A 13745-nucleotide genomic window follows, 5' to 3' on the forward strand; every position below is an offset into this window, starting at 1 on the left:
ACGAAAAGGACGAGTCTGTTGTGCAGGAGCAGAGTCCACTTCAAAGGAAATACGTTGGTACATACGCTTATTCACTGTCTTGCAGAGAGTTAGATGAGAAGATCGATACCACTCTCGTGTCTGTACGATAAATATGAAGCTACCGCCAGATGCCAGTTAGCTTAGCTTAGCACAAAGACTGGAAGCAGGGGGAAACAGCTAGCCTGACTCTGTCCACAGGTTACAAAACACGCCTACCAGGACCCCTAAAGCTCAGTTATTAAACACCTCATGTCTTGGTTGGACAATCTGTTCAAAAACGATACATTGTGGACATGCTTCTCTGCAAAAGCTGTTAAAAAATTAAAGTTTTTGACGAACAAAAAGCCTTTGCAATGAAACAGCCAGTTCCTGTTCTGACCGGCACAAACTGTGACTTCATCACTGAAGTGTGACACGACTCCAATATACACTCGCTGCCGACAGAGCTTCAGCAGAGACAGCCGGGGAGTGATGGAGGGAGATGTGGAGCAGCCGGGAGCCGGCAGAGGAGCTGATTTCCTCCTGCGAAAAACCCCGAATCTCAATCCTTTTTCGCTCTCGTTAACGCCGCCGTGCAGGGACAGATGCATCACATGAAGCACAGGCCCCTTCACTTAATGCCCTCCTAAAACTGCTCCGGCCCTAAACCAACATGGTCCCCGTCCAGCTTTCCACTCTGACTGCATCTCTCCCTGTTAGGGCCTTGGGTTTGGGAGGAGAGATGGAGCGCCGGAGGGGAAGGGCGCCAATACAAACATTGTTCCGCTGGCTTTCTACAAGCCAGGAGAGCGGGGAAGTTAATAAGCAGGTATTGGTTTTTAACTGCGGCCGTTTTATTGCTTTGCCCTGCAGCGTGCTGGAGTGCTCTACTCCACCTTTTTTCCCCGTCCATCCGCCCGTCACTCCGCCGACCTCCCGCTCAATTTTCTCCCTCTCGCTGTCAGCTCTGCCTTTTCTCTCGCTTCGCCCAGCAATTAATTCACCGTCCTCGTCGCGCGCTTTCTTTTTTCGGTTGTTGTCCGCCTCTAGCCGACACCTTCCCCTCACCTCTCTCTGAACTCTCAGCTGAGGTTTGAAAGATTATAAACCACTTACTGATCTGTCATTACGCCAGCATTGATTCTTGTGTTTTTGCAAGTGTGCGTTTGAGAGTGTACTGTATTAATTGGTCACGTGCCGGTATGTTAGGTTTAAACCACATCCGTCTGTCAATAATGGATGTTTATTAAAAATCGGGTGTCAGCCAGACGCTGTTTTCCAGCAGTGACATGATGAATATGATGCAGGTTTAATTACGTACATATTGTGCTGCTGATCAATGTCGTCTGGGTTATAATGGACACTTTTCATTTTCCCTGCTCTCTGAAGTTCTTCTGCAATGCCAAGAGCAGTTTACTGGAGGCTGAGATCTCCAGTACTCCCAGTGAAGCGTTTAATCTCGCAGCCAGGACCTGAAGTTTCATCTTTTAATCCTCGTGCCTAACGAGGGACATTTAAGGTTCTTTCATTTTTTAATTTTTTCAATCATTTTGGCTCAGTTTTTGCCAAATGTGTGAGTGTTTTTCCCTCTCAGCTCCAGTAATAAATCTATAATAAACTGTGTCGCCAAAATAGAGACTCTATGGACCAAAATGTCTCCATAGAAATCCATCAAAAGCAGAATCTTTGATCCAGCGGCCATCACAGCATGAAGTCATGCATTCTGGTCATTTTGGTCTTCATTGATGTGGATTTATTTCAGCGATTAGTTGTTTTTTACGTTGTACTTATGGGCACAACTCTGAAAAACAAAAAAAATGAAGTGGCGCTTACGTGTGATTCTTTTAGTTGTCAAAATCGTAGAAGTGTTCATCAATAAGAATGTATGTCAACAAACATTTAAAGGGCTAAAACTGAAGATCGATGAATATTTGGTCGTTCCGGACTGACGCTGGTTGAAAGATGTATTTTATCTGACAGGACATCAGTCTTTTGACGCAGACATTATGTCCTATCAGAGCAACACAAGAGTTGAATCGTATTCTCGGATTACAGCAGCAACCTTGGGGGCCGTGCCTTTCACAACACAAACAAACGCTGTGATTGGCGGGCTCGCTGGCGCCTGTCTGAGAGCAAGATATGAAGATCAAAATATTCTAAAATTAATGAATGAATTCTAATTGAATTGATCTTGTTGAAGGTTGAAGAACCCTTGACTTTATTCTGCCCCCCCCCTCCACTTCTGAAACCAAACTAATGCCCTCGCAGGCATCTGCAATCCACACGTCAATCCACACGTGGTGATATTAGACTTCAAAAGGCCCCGAACACAAGCAGCAGAGAGACGCTGGGGAGCAGGAGGGATGACCAGACGGAACAGAAGGAAGGAGATTGTTGTGGTGTAGAAGAAGGCGATTTCATGTTCCTATAATCCTGAAACTGCTGCAGTGAGTGTCCTCCCCAGGGCTGTTTCACACCTCCAACAAAGGGACAAGTGACTAACCCTCACGGCCAAATCTAAACATACTTATTCCACGAGCAATTAACACGGTGGCTCTGTGCAGAAACAACAAGCTTGACTCCGAGTCGGGAACCCGAGCACAAATCCCGCTCGCGGCTCTTGTGGGATTCGCAGCATCCACCTCGTCCTGCCCAGGGGGGCCGTCCGCCGATCCAACCGGCAGAAAGCGAGCGGACGTGCCGGCGCTCAACTGATGGGATTCCAGTTTAGCCGGCGCAGCCAAGAGGAGAGGCGGCCAACAGCTCGAGCAGAAGGGATCTGGAGGCTTCTGAATATCCTCCCGGGGCTAAAGGAGCGAGCGAGCTCCAGCCCACTTCCTCTATCGCTCCCCTGGGCCTCAGCAGGGAACAATAGTGGAGAATGGAGCAGACAGCATGAAAGAAAACAGCATTGCTACAGCATCAACACACACACACACCTTCACAGCCAAAGCAATGCACGGGTTTCAAGGTGTGCAGAAACTCGGTAAACACACACCTTTGAAAGAGTTTTTGTCCTCAAGTGGTGCCGTAGAGTCTTGATTATTAAAACTATAAAACAAAATAATTATTTCACCACAATATAATTCCACTGAAACACATTTCGCTCCTACAGCTAATACTATTCTAGCTCCTGTAATAATGTTTTTAGGAGATTCTTTCTGTGGCTGAACACAGCGATCACCTGCTCGCTCGGCCTGCACATCAAATCACCCGATGAGTCGATGAGCCGAGACCACATCGGTCAAATCAAAAGGACTCGTTCACCGCTCCCTTGGTTTCCAATTCCACATATCACCAATCGATGACGGCAAAAGGTGGCAACGCAGACGATGCAGCTCAGTGAGGAAACACATTCAGCATGTTTGTTCGGCCTCAAGGACACAAACGACGTGATGTTTTCACTTTAAGGGAAAGCAAAAACACGAACGATGCCTCTTCTGCAAAGAGTCCTAAAACCCGGCAATGAGTCAGCAACTTTTGCACTTCCTGTTCCATCGTCTTGAAGTCAATGTGTTTTTAAAATACGTCAGTAAATACCCCTCTGGTGTATTCTGAAGCTTATACGTGTCTTAATAAAAGGCTAAAAGAATTGTTGAAAACGTCACGAACCCTTCCTCTCATGTGACCAACAAAATACCGGCAACCTGAAACTGAAGCAGCTAAATGGAATCCAGCCATCACTCATTTTAATAACATCTCCAGTGATGCAATGGACTCTTCACTATCACCTCGATTCTTTACGCCGTGTTTCACAAACCAACACAGTCAGTCGCTCACCTGCTCAGACTCGCTTCCAAATGCACTGTGGCAGCAGTGCATCCCACTGATGTTCATACCAACTAGTGTATTCACACACACACGCACACACACACACACGCACACACACACACACTCACACAGGTTGGGGCGGGGCCGCCTCAGGGTGCTGCTGTAAGTGTGTGATTAGAAGAGAAAGTAGGCAGAGGAAGAATCCAGGACACGCACTCACCCCTGTTAAGGTCTTTATGTTATGCAGTGCATTCTGGGCTTCAAGGGCAGCTTTCCTTGTGTAAAACGTGACAAAACAGCAGCCTGGGGAGAGAGAGAGAGAGAGAGAGAGAGAGAGAGGGGTGATGAGCAGGAGGAGCAACAAAGAGCAGTTTCTCTATTCATCTCCTTGGCATCACCTGTCGACGCTGGCAGACGCTGAGTGAATGTTAAGGCCGAGGCATCAGAGCGGAGAGAAAAGCTTCTTTTGGATTTGTTTCAGCGCTGATGACTTGAGGAAGTGAGCGTGCAAACAATGCAGAGACACAGAAGCGTTGGTCTCTTCATCAATCCGCTGCAGTAATCTGTGCTTACTCGCTCATTCACTGATGAAAGTACTCAGTCATTTGTGTGTCTCACGCTGCCTCACTGGTTCACACCCACGAGGGTTATTCAGCCAACTGTGGATTTTATTAGAGTTTGAATATTTGTGGTATTACAAAAGACTCTAAATGTCTCTAAATGTAAAAAGTGAAATCATTAATTTTGAGTACCAGATGTCCTCAAATTGAATGTTTTCGTCATTTTCAGGAATTATTTACAAAATGTTTTTTATCCAGTATCCCAAAATCAATTTACCCTGTCAGCAACGTATTCTGTTAAACCTGATGCAGTCATAACATAATAAATAATCCCAGAGAATCTTTACTTCTCAGAATGATCATCATCTTGTGCCTACAATGGCCCCAGCACGTCATCGTAGCTGCATTTGAACATGAACGCATCGTGTAAGCAAACATTCTGGATGAAGATCCTTTAACTCCAGTTGTGAAGTAATGTGACGAAGACACTGTGTGCACTTACTGTGACATGCTGCAGTTGATCAGACGATGTAATGGAGACCAAACAGCCTACTTTGAAAGAGTGGTACAAACAAATCAAGTGCAACCAGCTAAGTATTCATATTTTATATTATTTACAACCAGTCCTTGTTAATAAGGTTCATTCATCATCCTCAGGTGAGCCTCCGGTTCTGTGCAGATTTAAGCTTCTTCTTCTTCTTCTCCTCTGCAGCTGCTGCAGGTGCATATGTTTGGACCTTCTGCCTCCGGCGCCGCTCATCTGTTCAATTATTCGTGTATTTATTTGTCCAGAAACGAGCCGAGTGCAGCATTGTTTACATCTGCTTTGTTGGCTTCTCCGTTGTGTTCACGGCATAAATCAAGCTCTGCGGTGGTTCCGCTGCCCACACCGCACACACACGCCGGCCCTTGTGACACCTGCCCTGCAGTGCATCTTATTGAAATCCAGCAGTGAGCATCTGGAGCGGATTTGGCATCCGAATCCCACGGTCCCTTTGATGGGGCCGGGAGCGTAATGGATCTGAATTCCTGCGGGTGCCACGGCTGCTGAAGAGTTGGCCCTCAGCCTGGAGTCGGCGACGTGATCGGTGTTGAGATTCAGTGCGTTAGTTACTCGCAGCTTAAGGTTCTCTTCTACGAACCCCAGCGTGGAAAGGCAGCTCCGGGTGCCACTTCGCTAAACCCTCAGCCCGCCACTTCTACTATCAGTTTTCATTTAGCACCGAGAGTTCCACACCAGCAGTTAAAGGCACGGCGATAAGAGGGGGAATTAGTCACGACTGACAGACGATCACTGGGTGAAAAAATTCATCCAATTTATTCCATGTAGGTCACCAAAGTGATATGGCTTTTACACGGAAAAAACTTAAAGTGGTGGCTTCCACTGAGTGTAGATCTCTGGCAGTTCAGCTTTGTCTTTTCTTTTCATCGTCACGATGAAACCTGGACTCACTGAGGTTAAAGTTCATGAAGTAGCACTAATATTAAAGCACTAACACGAATATGGACACTTTCAGGTGAAGTCACAAGTGACAGAAAAGCTAAATAAATATTAGCACACTTAAGAATCAACAGTAAAAGTGTTATTAAAGTGGAAATCATTTCCAATGAAAGTTGAGAAAACTAATAAAATGGAAATCCTCAGCTGAGAAACACAGGATGAAGGCTTACCTCGTCAAATTTCAAATTAGATAACACCACCAGAGAAAATGGTCCGAGTCGTGGCTTGAAATGTGCCCACTGAAGCAGCATATCATACAAACACTAAATTTAAATCCTCATTACTGGCTAATTACTGGACTTCTGCTCACCTCGACTCTGAGCTGAGCTCCGTGTGGAGCGATGTGAGGTCACTATGGAGTACATGAACAACCCTCATCAACAACAGAAACTAGGAAACACATATTTGGCCTTTTGTGGCTGAACACAAAGGGTGCAGGTACTGAACCGCCTCTGCCAACGCTGAGAAGTTTACCGCGGCATCTCTACGACAAAGACAACACTTCCGACCCGCCAAGTCGTAAGCTCTCCATGTTAAATTACAAAGAGGCACGCTGGCACCGCTGAACGCAGCGCAGCTCATAAAAACCTGCAGAAAAGCTGTTCCGCTCTAACAGGTGAAACAAAACTGAGAGGATAGGCAAGGCAAGTTTATTTGTACAGCACATCTCAACAACAAGGTAATTCAAAGTGCTTCACATAAAACCATTAAAAGCATCAAAACATAAGGCAAAAGAAAAGGAGATTTAAAAACAATTAAAGAACATTCATTAAAACATTAAAAAACAGTGCAAGAAATAAAATGCAGTAGTAAAATGCAGAAATGCAGGAAATTGATTAATATATGAATTGAATGTGGTTCAATTAAAGGCAGCAGCAAACAGAAAGGTCTTCAATCTTGATTTAAATGAGCTGAGGGTCTCAGCAGACCTGCAGCTTTCTGGGACTTTGTTCCAGATATGTGGAGCAGAAAAACTGAACGCTTCTCCATGTTTAGTTCTGACTCTGGGAACAGAAAGTAGACCGGTCCCAGACGACCTGAGGGGTCGGGATGGTTCGTAAGGTAGCAGCAGATCAGAGATGTATTTTGGCCCTAAACCATTCAGTGCTTTGTAAACCAACAGCAGGATTTTAAAGTCAATTCTTTGTTGGACAGGAAGCCAGTGCAAAGACCTCAGAACTGGAGTGATGTGGTCCACCCTCCTGGTCTTAGTGAGGACTCGAGCTGCAGCGTTCTGAATCAGCTGCAGCTTTCTGACGGTTTTTTTACAGAGACCTGTAAACACACCGTTACAGTAGTCCAGTCTGCTGAAGATAAATGCGTGGACAAGTTTTTCCAAATCCTGTTGAGACATAAGTCCTCTAATCCTTGATATATTCTTCAGGTGATAGTAGGCTGATTTTGTAATTGTCTTGATATGGCCCTTCAAGTAGGATTCAAACCAGTTAACCAGTTGCTGTGCCAGAGTCCCACCCAGATGTTTAGTCTTTCTAGGAGTATGGCATGGTCGACCGTGTCGAATGCAGCACTGAGATCCAGTAACACTAAGACTGAACTTCTGCCATTGTCTATGTTTAACTGGATGTCGTTGAAAACCTTAACAAGAGCAGTTTCAGTGCTGTGGTGCTCAGCAGCTACCGACATTGGAGGGTTTATTAGCCTGTCGACAGCAGCAAATAAGGCGCGTATATTGTTCTTGTTTTTGGCTATGATGTCAGAGAAGAATGACTGCCTTGCATTTCTAAGTTCCAAATTATAATTGCGAAGAACAGCTGCACTGTTATCTTGATTTAACCAAGTTTCAGTTAAAAACAAAATGTCCAGTTTGTGCCGAACAATAAAATCATTGATTAAAAATGTTTTTCCTGACAGAGACCTGACATTTAATAAAGCTAAGTTTAATGTGGTTAAAGCTTTCTTTGCCCAATTTATTTGGACAGGCTGACGAGGAATGTATGCTAAGTTTGATAAGTTAGCATGTTTACTATTGTTTCTTCGCAGCCTCACCTTTCTTTTTCTATAAACTTGCAAGACAGGAATTGAAGCGGCTAGCTGCATACAGGGCCCGACTGTTCCTGGAGAGAGTCATTGGTGTCATTAGCCTTGTAGCCTGGACCCAGAAGATATCAATTGTTTAGGGGAGACAGGCATCTCTTAGAAAGACAACACCTGTGCAGGTGCACCTCGGCTTTATGTCAGAGTTCAACGGCACCGCATGAGTCTCGGCTGATAGACCCGCGCCGTGAATTAGGATGGGTGGCATTCCTTGGCATATCTGTAGTAGGAGGGTTAGCTGTTTTTGGTGTTAGCATTAGCGATTCTGACAGTGTATAATGTGCAAAGGGGAAAGGCTGGCTGTTGGCGCTGCCTCGTGCCGCTGCGTGTTGTGATTCCCGCGGCGTACAGCCGGGGCCCGGGAGCCACGCCGGCGTGTGACGGATCGTCCCAGGTGGCGGGCTGTCAGGACGAGGATCAAAGAGCAGAGGAGTGGACCTCACACACACACACACACACTCACACATTTACACACACAGACACGTTCCCTGCACCTGTTTAAGAGTCAGCACACTCGCCGCTCACACACACAAAGCAGCAGAAAGCCAATAAGAGCGTGCATATTATTTTAAGCGCACGTCAGCGTGTGGGCTTTTTATTTTATTTCCAGAGACGTACCTATACGACAACCTTGAAAGAAAAAAGGTGCCGCAGACGAGCATGAATAAGCTCTTTCCATCAATCTGTGCATCTCTTTTCTCGCAGCACAAACATTTACCCGAAGGCCGAGAGGGCTCCGAACGGGGAGTTACACTCTCTGCTCAAAAAACACACACCACAGATGCACACACACTCCCACAAAGGGGGAGGAAATCTATCAGACGCTGATCTGTGTGTGTGTGTGTGTCACAGAAAGAGTAAGAGTGAGGCAGACGGAGAGGACGTGGGAAAGGAGGGCAGAGACAAAAAAAAGAGAGGGAGAGAAGAAGAAGAGGGGAGGTGAGCGGAATAGAGAGCAGAGGAGGGAGATGCCTGTTCATAAATGCTTCATGGCTGCTGAAGGGGGCCTTTGACTGAGAGAAGACCCACGGCACCCCGGCTCTGTCAACACGTCAACCTCCTCCAACAACAGGTCGAGCCCGGGCTCACGGCAGCAGGGCTGCAGAGGAGCTGGCGTGTTCAGGAGCTTTTTTAAAGCCAGTATTGGTATTTCAGGTCGATGATGCGGCGTGGTGCTGCAGCCCGCCGCCACAACTCTCCTTTCCTTTGTACATTTAATTATTTCATATATTTTTGTTGTAATTTTCCCATTTAAGATGGAACATCCGAGTCTCCCCGGCCAGAGAACAGGTGCACGGGTCATCTTAGCTTAAGCAGCAACTAATCTACTTTAAAGACTTTCATTGGTCAGGGTTTTCACTGCAGAGTCCCCGTCTGTTCAAGAGACGTTCTCTTCTTTTCATTGTTCATTTGATTCTCATGCTTTCCAGTCAGATGTGTTGTTGGAGTTTAACAGTAACTGTAAAATCAGGAGCGTTGTTGTCGAGGATGCCTCAGACAGACGGAGGCAGGTGGAGGGTGAAAGAAGGAGCAATGCCCTGCAGTCCTGCACAATGGCAGCATGGTTTATTAAAAGGGGGAGAAATAAAAGAGGCGAGCGGGAGGGGGGAGGGGGGGGTGTGTATCAGAGCGCTTCACCCTCAGCCCTCTCACCCGCGGCTGGCTGCAACCGCCACGGTGACTCCCTCTCTCTCCCTCCATTACTCCGCTGCCTTTTCCTTTCCCTCCACACACCTTTTGACCTCCGGGGTTCCACTCAGCCGCTGACCCGCATTCACTAAACTCTGCCACAACTACTGCTCGCACAGGCCTCTGGGCGGCGTGGGATACAAACTCCACCTCGCTCTGCTCCCCGCCCGGCTCTCGCTGTTCTGTGCGCCTGTAAAAAACAAAAGTCCCTTTTAATGTGTATAATTTACGTGCGTCAAAGAGCTGCTGAGTGACAGCAGGGAACCGGGGGAGAAGAAAACGACAGAGAACACATTCTGAATTTGACAGCGCAATAAAGAACAGATTGTCAGATGGAAAAATAGGGAGAGGATGAGTGGATGGCTTCAAACAATGCCGCATCTCTGACGGGCATTTGGCTGACGTTCTAATCCTGTCTACGCAGGAATCGGTCCAGCTCGCAGCACTTCGCAAATCTATACAATCCACTGGTAACCCCCCCCCCCACCCCCTTTCCGTAAAATCCAAAGCCGCTTCCTGGCTGACCCCGAAGAGCTCGGAGAGGAGAAACATAAACAATCCCAGCTCTGCAACTTCGCTCATCACCGAGCAACTCTCTCTGTCGTAAACATAAAGGTGGAGGAAAATCCACACGCAAGCAGACTCTCATTAAAAATCCACCTGCAGCTGCTCTCTAATTGGGCCTGGGTAGCCAGCTGAGGGAACGAAGCTAACGCCTAGTTGAAGGCGATATAATTGGCCGCTCTGCTTTAGGAAAGAATGAAATAAACGAGTCCTCCGTCTCAGGTCGGCCCGTCTCAACCGGATGCATTAGAGCAGATAATTGTCTTGGACGGCAGCGCGTTCGCTCGGCGTTGCCGCAGCCGAGCGAGAGGAAACGTTGGCTCGCCGCCTCAAAGCGCGATGTCTGCCACCGGGACGAGGTGTGGGTCCCTGAACGCGGCATCGGAGCGGCCCGGGGCATGCTGGGAGATTTTCATCTGAGCAGTGATCGGAAATCAAATGCTGTCATCTGCCCCGTCGGTGCGTTTATCTCCAGCCGTTTTATTTTCTGCAGCTATCGCGATGACATTCCAGGTTAGAGGAGACTAGAAATGATGGTTTGATGTAAAATGTGTTTCAGATTGATTGTCCTTTTGTTTTGAAGGTGGTTTGTATGAGGGAGCGAGGAGCATTTATTGAGGAAGATCTTTGACATTCCCTGCGTCGATCTTTGGTGCTGAACACTGGCGGCTGTGATGTGGCTCCCGCTCTTCCCCAGAGATCGGCTGTCGATCAAACCGGGTCGGCGGCTGCGTGTCGTCTCTGTTCTCGGATTAGATGTATTTTCTTCCAGGTGGCTCTTTTTGTCTTCCATGTTGTCTTCTCTGTGCTGCAGTTTGTGCAGCAACACGGAGCAGAAAATGGATTCATGAGAACATGTCATCGATTATTGTTTTTTGCGAGACGGATGTGAAGAAAATATATCACTGTGACCAGTTAGATGTTAGTTTCTAACTAATGTTGCTCGTTCAACTTAAATTGCAATTATTTTCAATAAAAAAACAATCAAATTCATCTTGTTTCTACATGAAAATGATCTGATAAAATAATCCTTGTTGTTTCAGTCAAACCAACCAAATCTTCTGCAGACAAAATGACCAATTTAAGCTCATATTTCAGAACATACTCCATTAGATTTATACGAAACATTACTTAGTGATATTCAAGTGTAATGATATTATATTTATTGATAACAGCTTCAGTCGGCCTCCAGGTAACGTTAAAAACATGAAAGTCTCTCTCGAGGCAGTGTTTGGTTTGTCCGCTCTGGGCTACCGTAGACGCATATGAAGGGCTCATTCTAAGCTGGTGAAAACTCAACCATTCTTATTTTCAGATGATTATACACCAATAAAACATAGTCATGAATATGTTACACACAGGACCAGTTTTCCACCGTTTGGGAAATATGTTTGTTTTCGCTGTCGAGCTGGAACGTGAGAAGACTTCTCTCTCATGGGCGCTCTGTGTTAATTGATAGCAAGTCATCATAACTAAACGACTAGACAGTGGTATTCATCTTCTCATCGAACTCTCCGCCCAAAAAAGCAAACACGAGTATTCACCAACATGTGATATTCCTTTAAAACTCAGATTTGAGACGATTCTCTTCAGTAATTTACATTGAACCACTGCAGAGCTACAGGTCTCACACATGAGATCACCTGATCGTCCTCATGCAGGCAGCACAACAACAACAGCCACCAGAATGAACTGAGGGTAATTAACTGAAGCTGGCCACAGCTGTCTTTATGACAACAATACACATTTCCATCCATGCAGTTATGATCCATCATTCTGAATCACATTCACAACAGAATAATGCAATAATCCCTCAGCCCTAGTTTTGCCTTTGTGTTATCTGCAGGGTCATCGCTTCATCAGTCATTTCTCTTAAAAATCCTCCACATGTGATTCACCACAAGGTCTCACACTGAATTATGTTCTGATTTATGTTGTTATTTTTGAATACTCTCCAGGCCTTGTGCACAGCGACTCTAATGCAGGAGATCGTCTGTTAATGAAGACATTAAACTTATTCTGTGCATGTGTGAACTTAAGTGTGTGTGTGTGTGTGTGTCTCGGCGGCTCATGTGGGCATGCTGTATCAGTAAGATAAATGACATTGTGCGTTCCGTGCCAAAACACACACACACACAGAGACACACACACACACACACACACACACACACAGACACACACACACACACACACACACACACACAGAGAGAGACACACACACACACACACACACACACACACACACACACAGAGAGAGACACACACACACACACACACACACACACAGAGACACACACACACACACACACACACACACACACACAGAGACACACACAGACACACACACACACACACACACACACACAGACACAGACACACACACACACACACACACACACAGACACAGACACACACACACAGAGACACACACACACACACACAGAGACACACATACACACACACACACACCCACACACAGAGACACGCACACACACACACACACACACACACACAGACACACACACACACACACACACACACACACACACAGACACACACACAGACACACACACACACACACACACACACACAGACACAGACACACACACACACACACACAGACACAGACACACACACACAGAGACACACACACACACACACAGAGACACACATACACACACACACACACCCACACACAGAGACACGCACACACACACACACGCACACACACACACACACAGAGAGAGACACACACACACAGCAACAAACCCGTCACGGAGCTTAAGGTTGTGTTTTAGCAAAAGGACCATTTTCTGTTTACCCCTCTGGCTCTCTTTGTCTCTTTCTCTCTTTATCTCTCCCTCCATCTCTATCTCTCTCTTTCAGCACAAAATGCCAAATTGCTCCATTCCTCACTCGCCTCCCCTCCTCCCCAACTCATCCACTCATCTGGTTATTAACTCCAAACACATTAAACCAACAGTGGCGCCGCGATATTCCCCAGACTGTCCTCGTCGGAGTAGAAAGCCTGCATGCACACACCTGGGTCAAACTGCCAAATGGATTCCGCGTGACGCACAACGGCGACACGATTTAATGCCTCAGGGCCAGAAACAACTAATCTGGGATATTATAAAGAAAGAAAAGCTGACTGGAGTTTTGCCTTCTCACCAACCTGAGATCATTAAAATTATTTGCAATATGGATTTTTGGAGGCGGATGCATTTGGAGCGAGGATCTCCCTTCAGACTCGTGTTTGCTCGAGGAGTCGTTTCCTTGTCAGGCTGAAGAAGCCTCTCAAACAGCACTCGCGACCGCCGCGTGACGCCAGAGGATGACTGCAATAAAACAGAAGGATTACGCTGATCCACAGATATCCACTTTGCCGTTTGCCGTGCAGAACTGTGCTGCAGCCGCAGCTCTGAGCGAGCATTCAGTCTTTGGGTTTTTATCTGCCACGTCCTGTAATTAATCAGTAATTTATTCATAGCTGTCCGAGTCCAACGTCTGCCCAAGTCTGATTGCCATTTTAGAACAATATTTTAGCGCAAAGCGAACATGCTGCTTCAATCGAATGAAAAGAAAACGGATAGCTTTGAGCCAGA

At 46.4% G+C, this 13745-nt stretch overlaps 1 protein-coding gene across 5 annotated transcripts in view; it reads right to left on the reverse strand.

Annotated features, from left to right (window-relative positions):
- Nucleotides 1-13745, reverse strand: part of celf2 (cugbp, Elav-like family member 2) — a 130358-nt gene that overhangs the window by 46957 nt on the left and 69656 nt on the right. For all 5 annotated transcript variants that reach the window (XM_079294616.1, XM_079294617.1, XM_079294614.1 and 2 more), the window contains exon 3: nt 3992-4074. In XM_079294616.1, the coding sequence (XP_079150742.1) occupies nt 3992-4074 (83 nt within the window). The remainder of the gene's footprint in view (nt 1-3991; nt 4075-13745) is intronic.

This window comes from Melanostigma gelatinosum (assembly GCF_949748355.1).
Source record: "Melanostigma gelatinosum genome assembly, chromosome: 22".
Lineage (NCBI taxonomy): Eukaryota > Metazoa > Chordata > Actinopteri > Perciformes > Zoarcidae > Melanostigma > Melanostigma gelatinosum.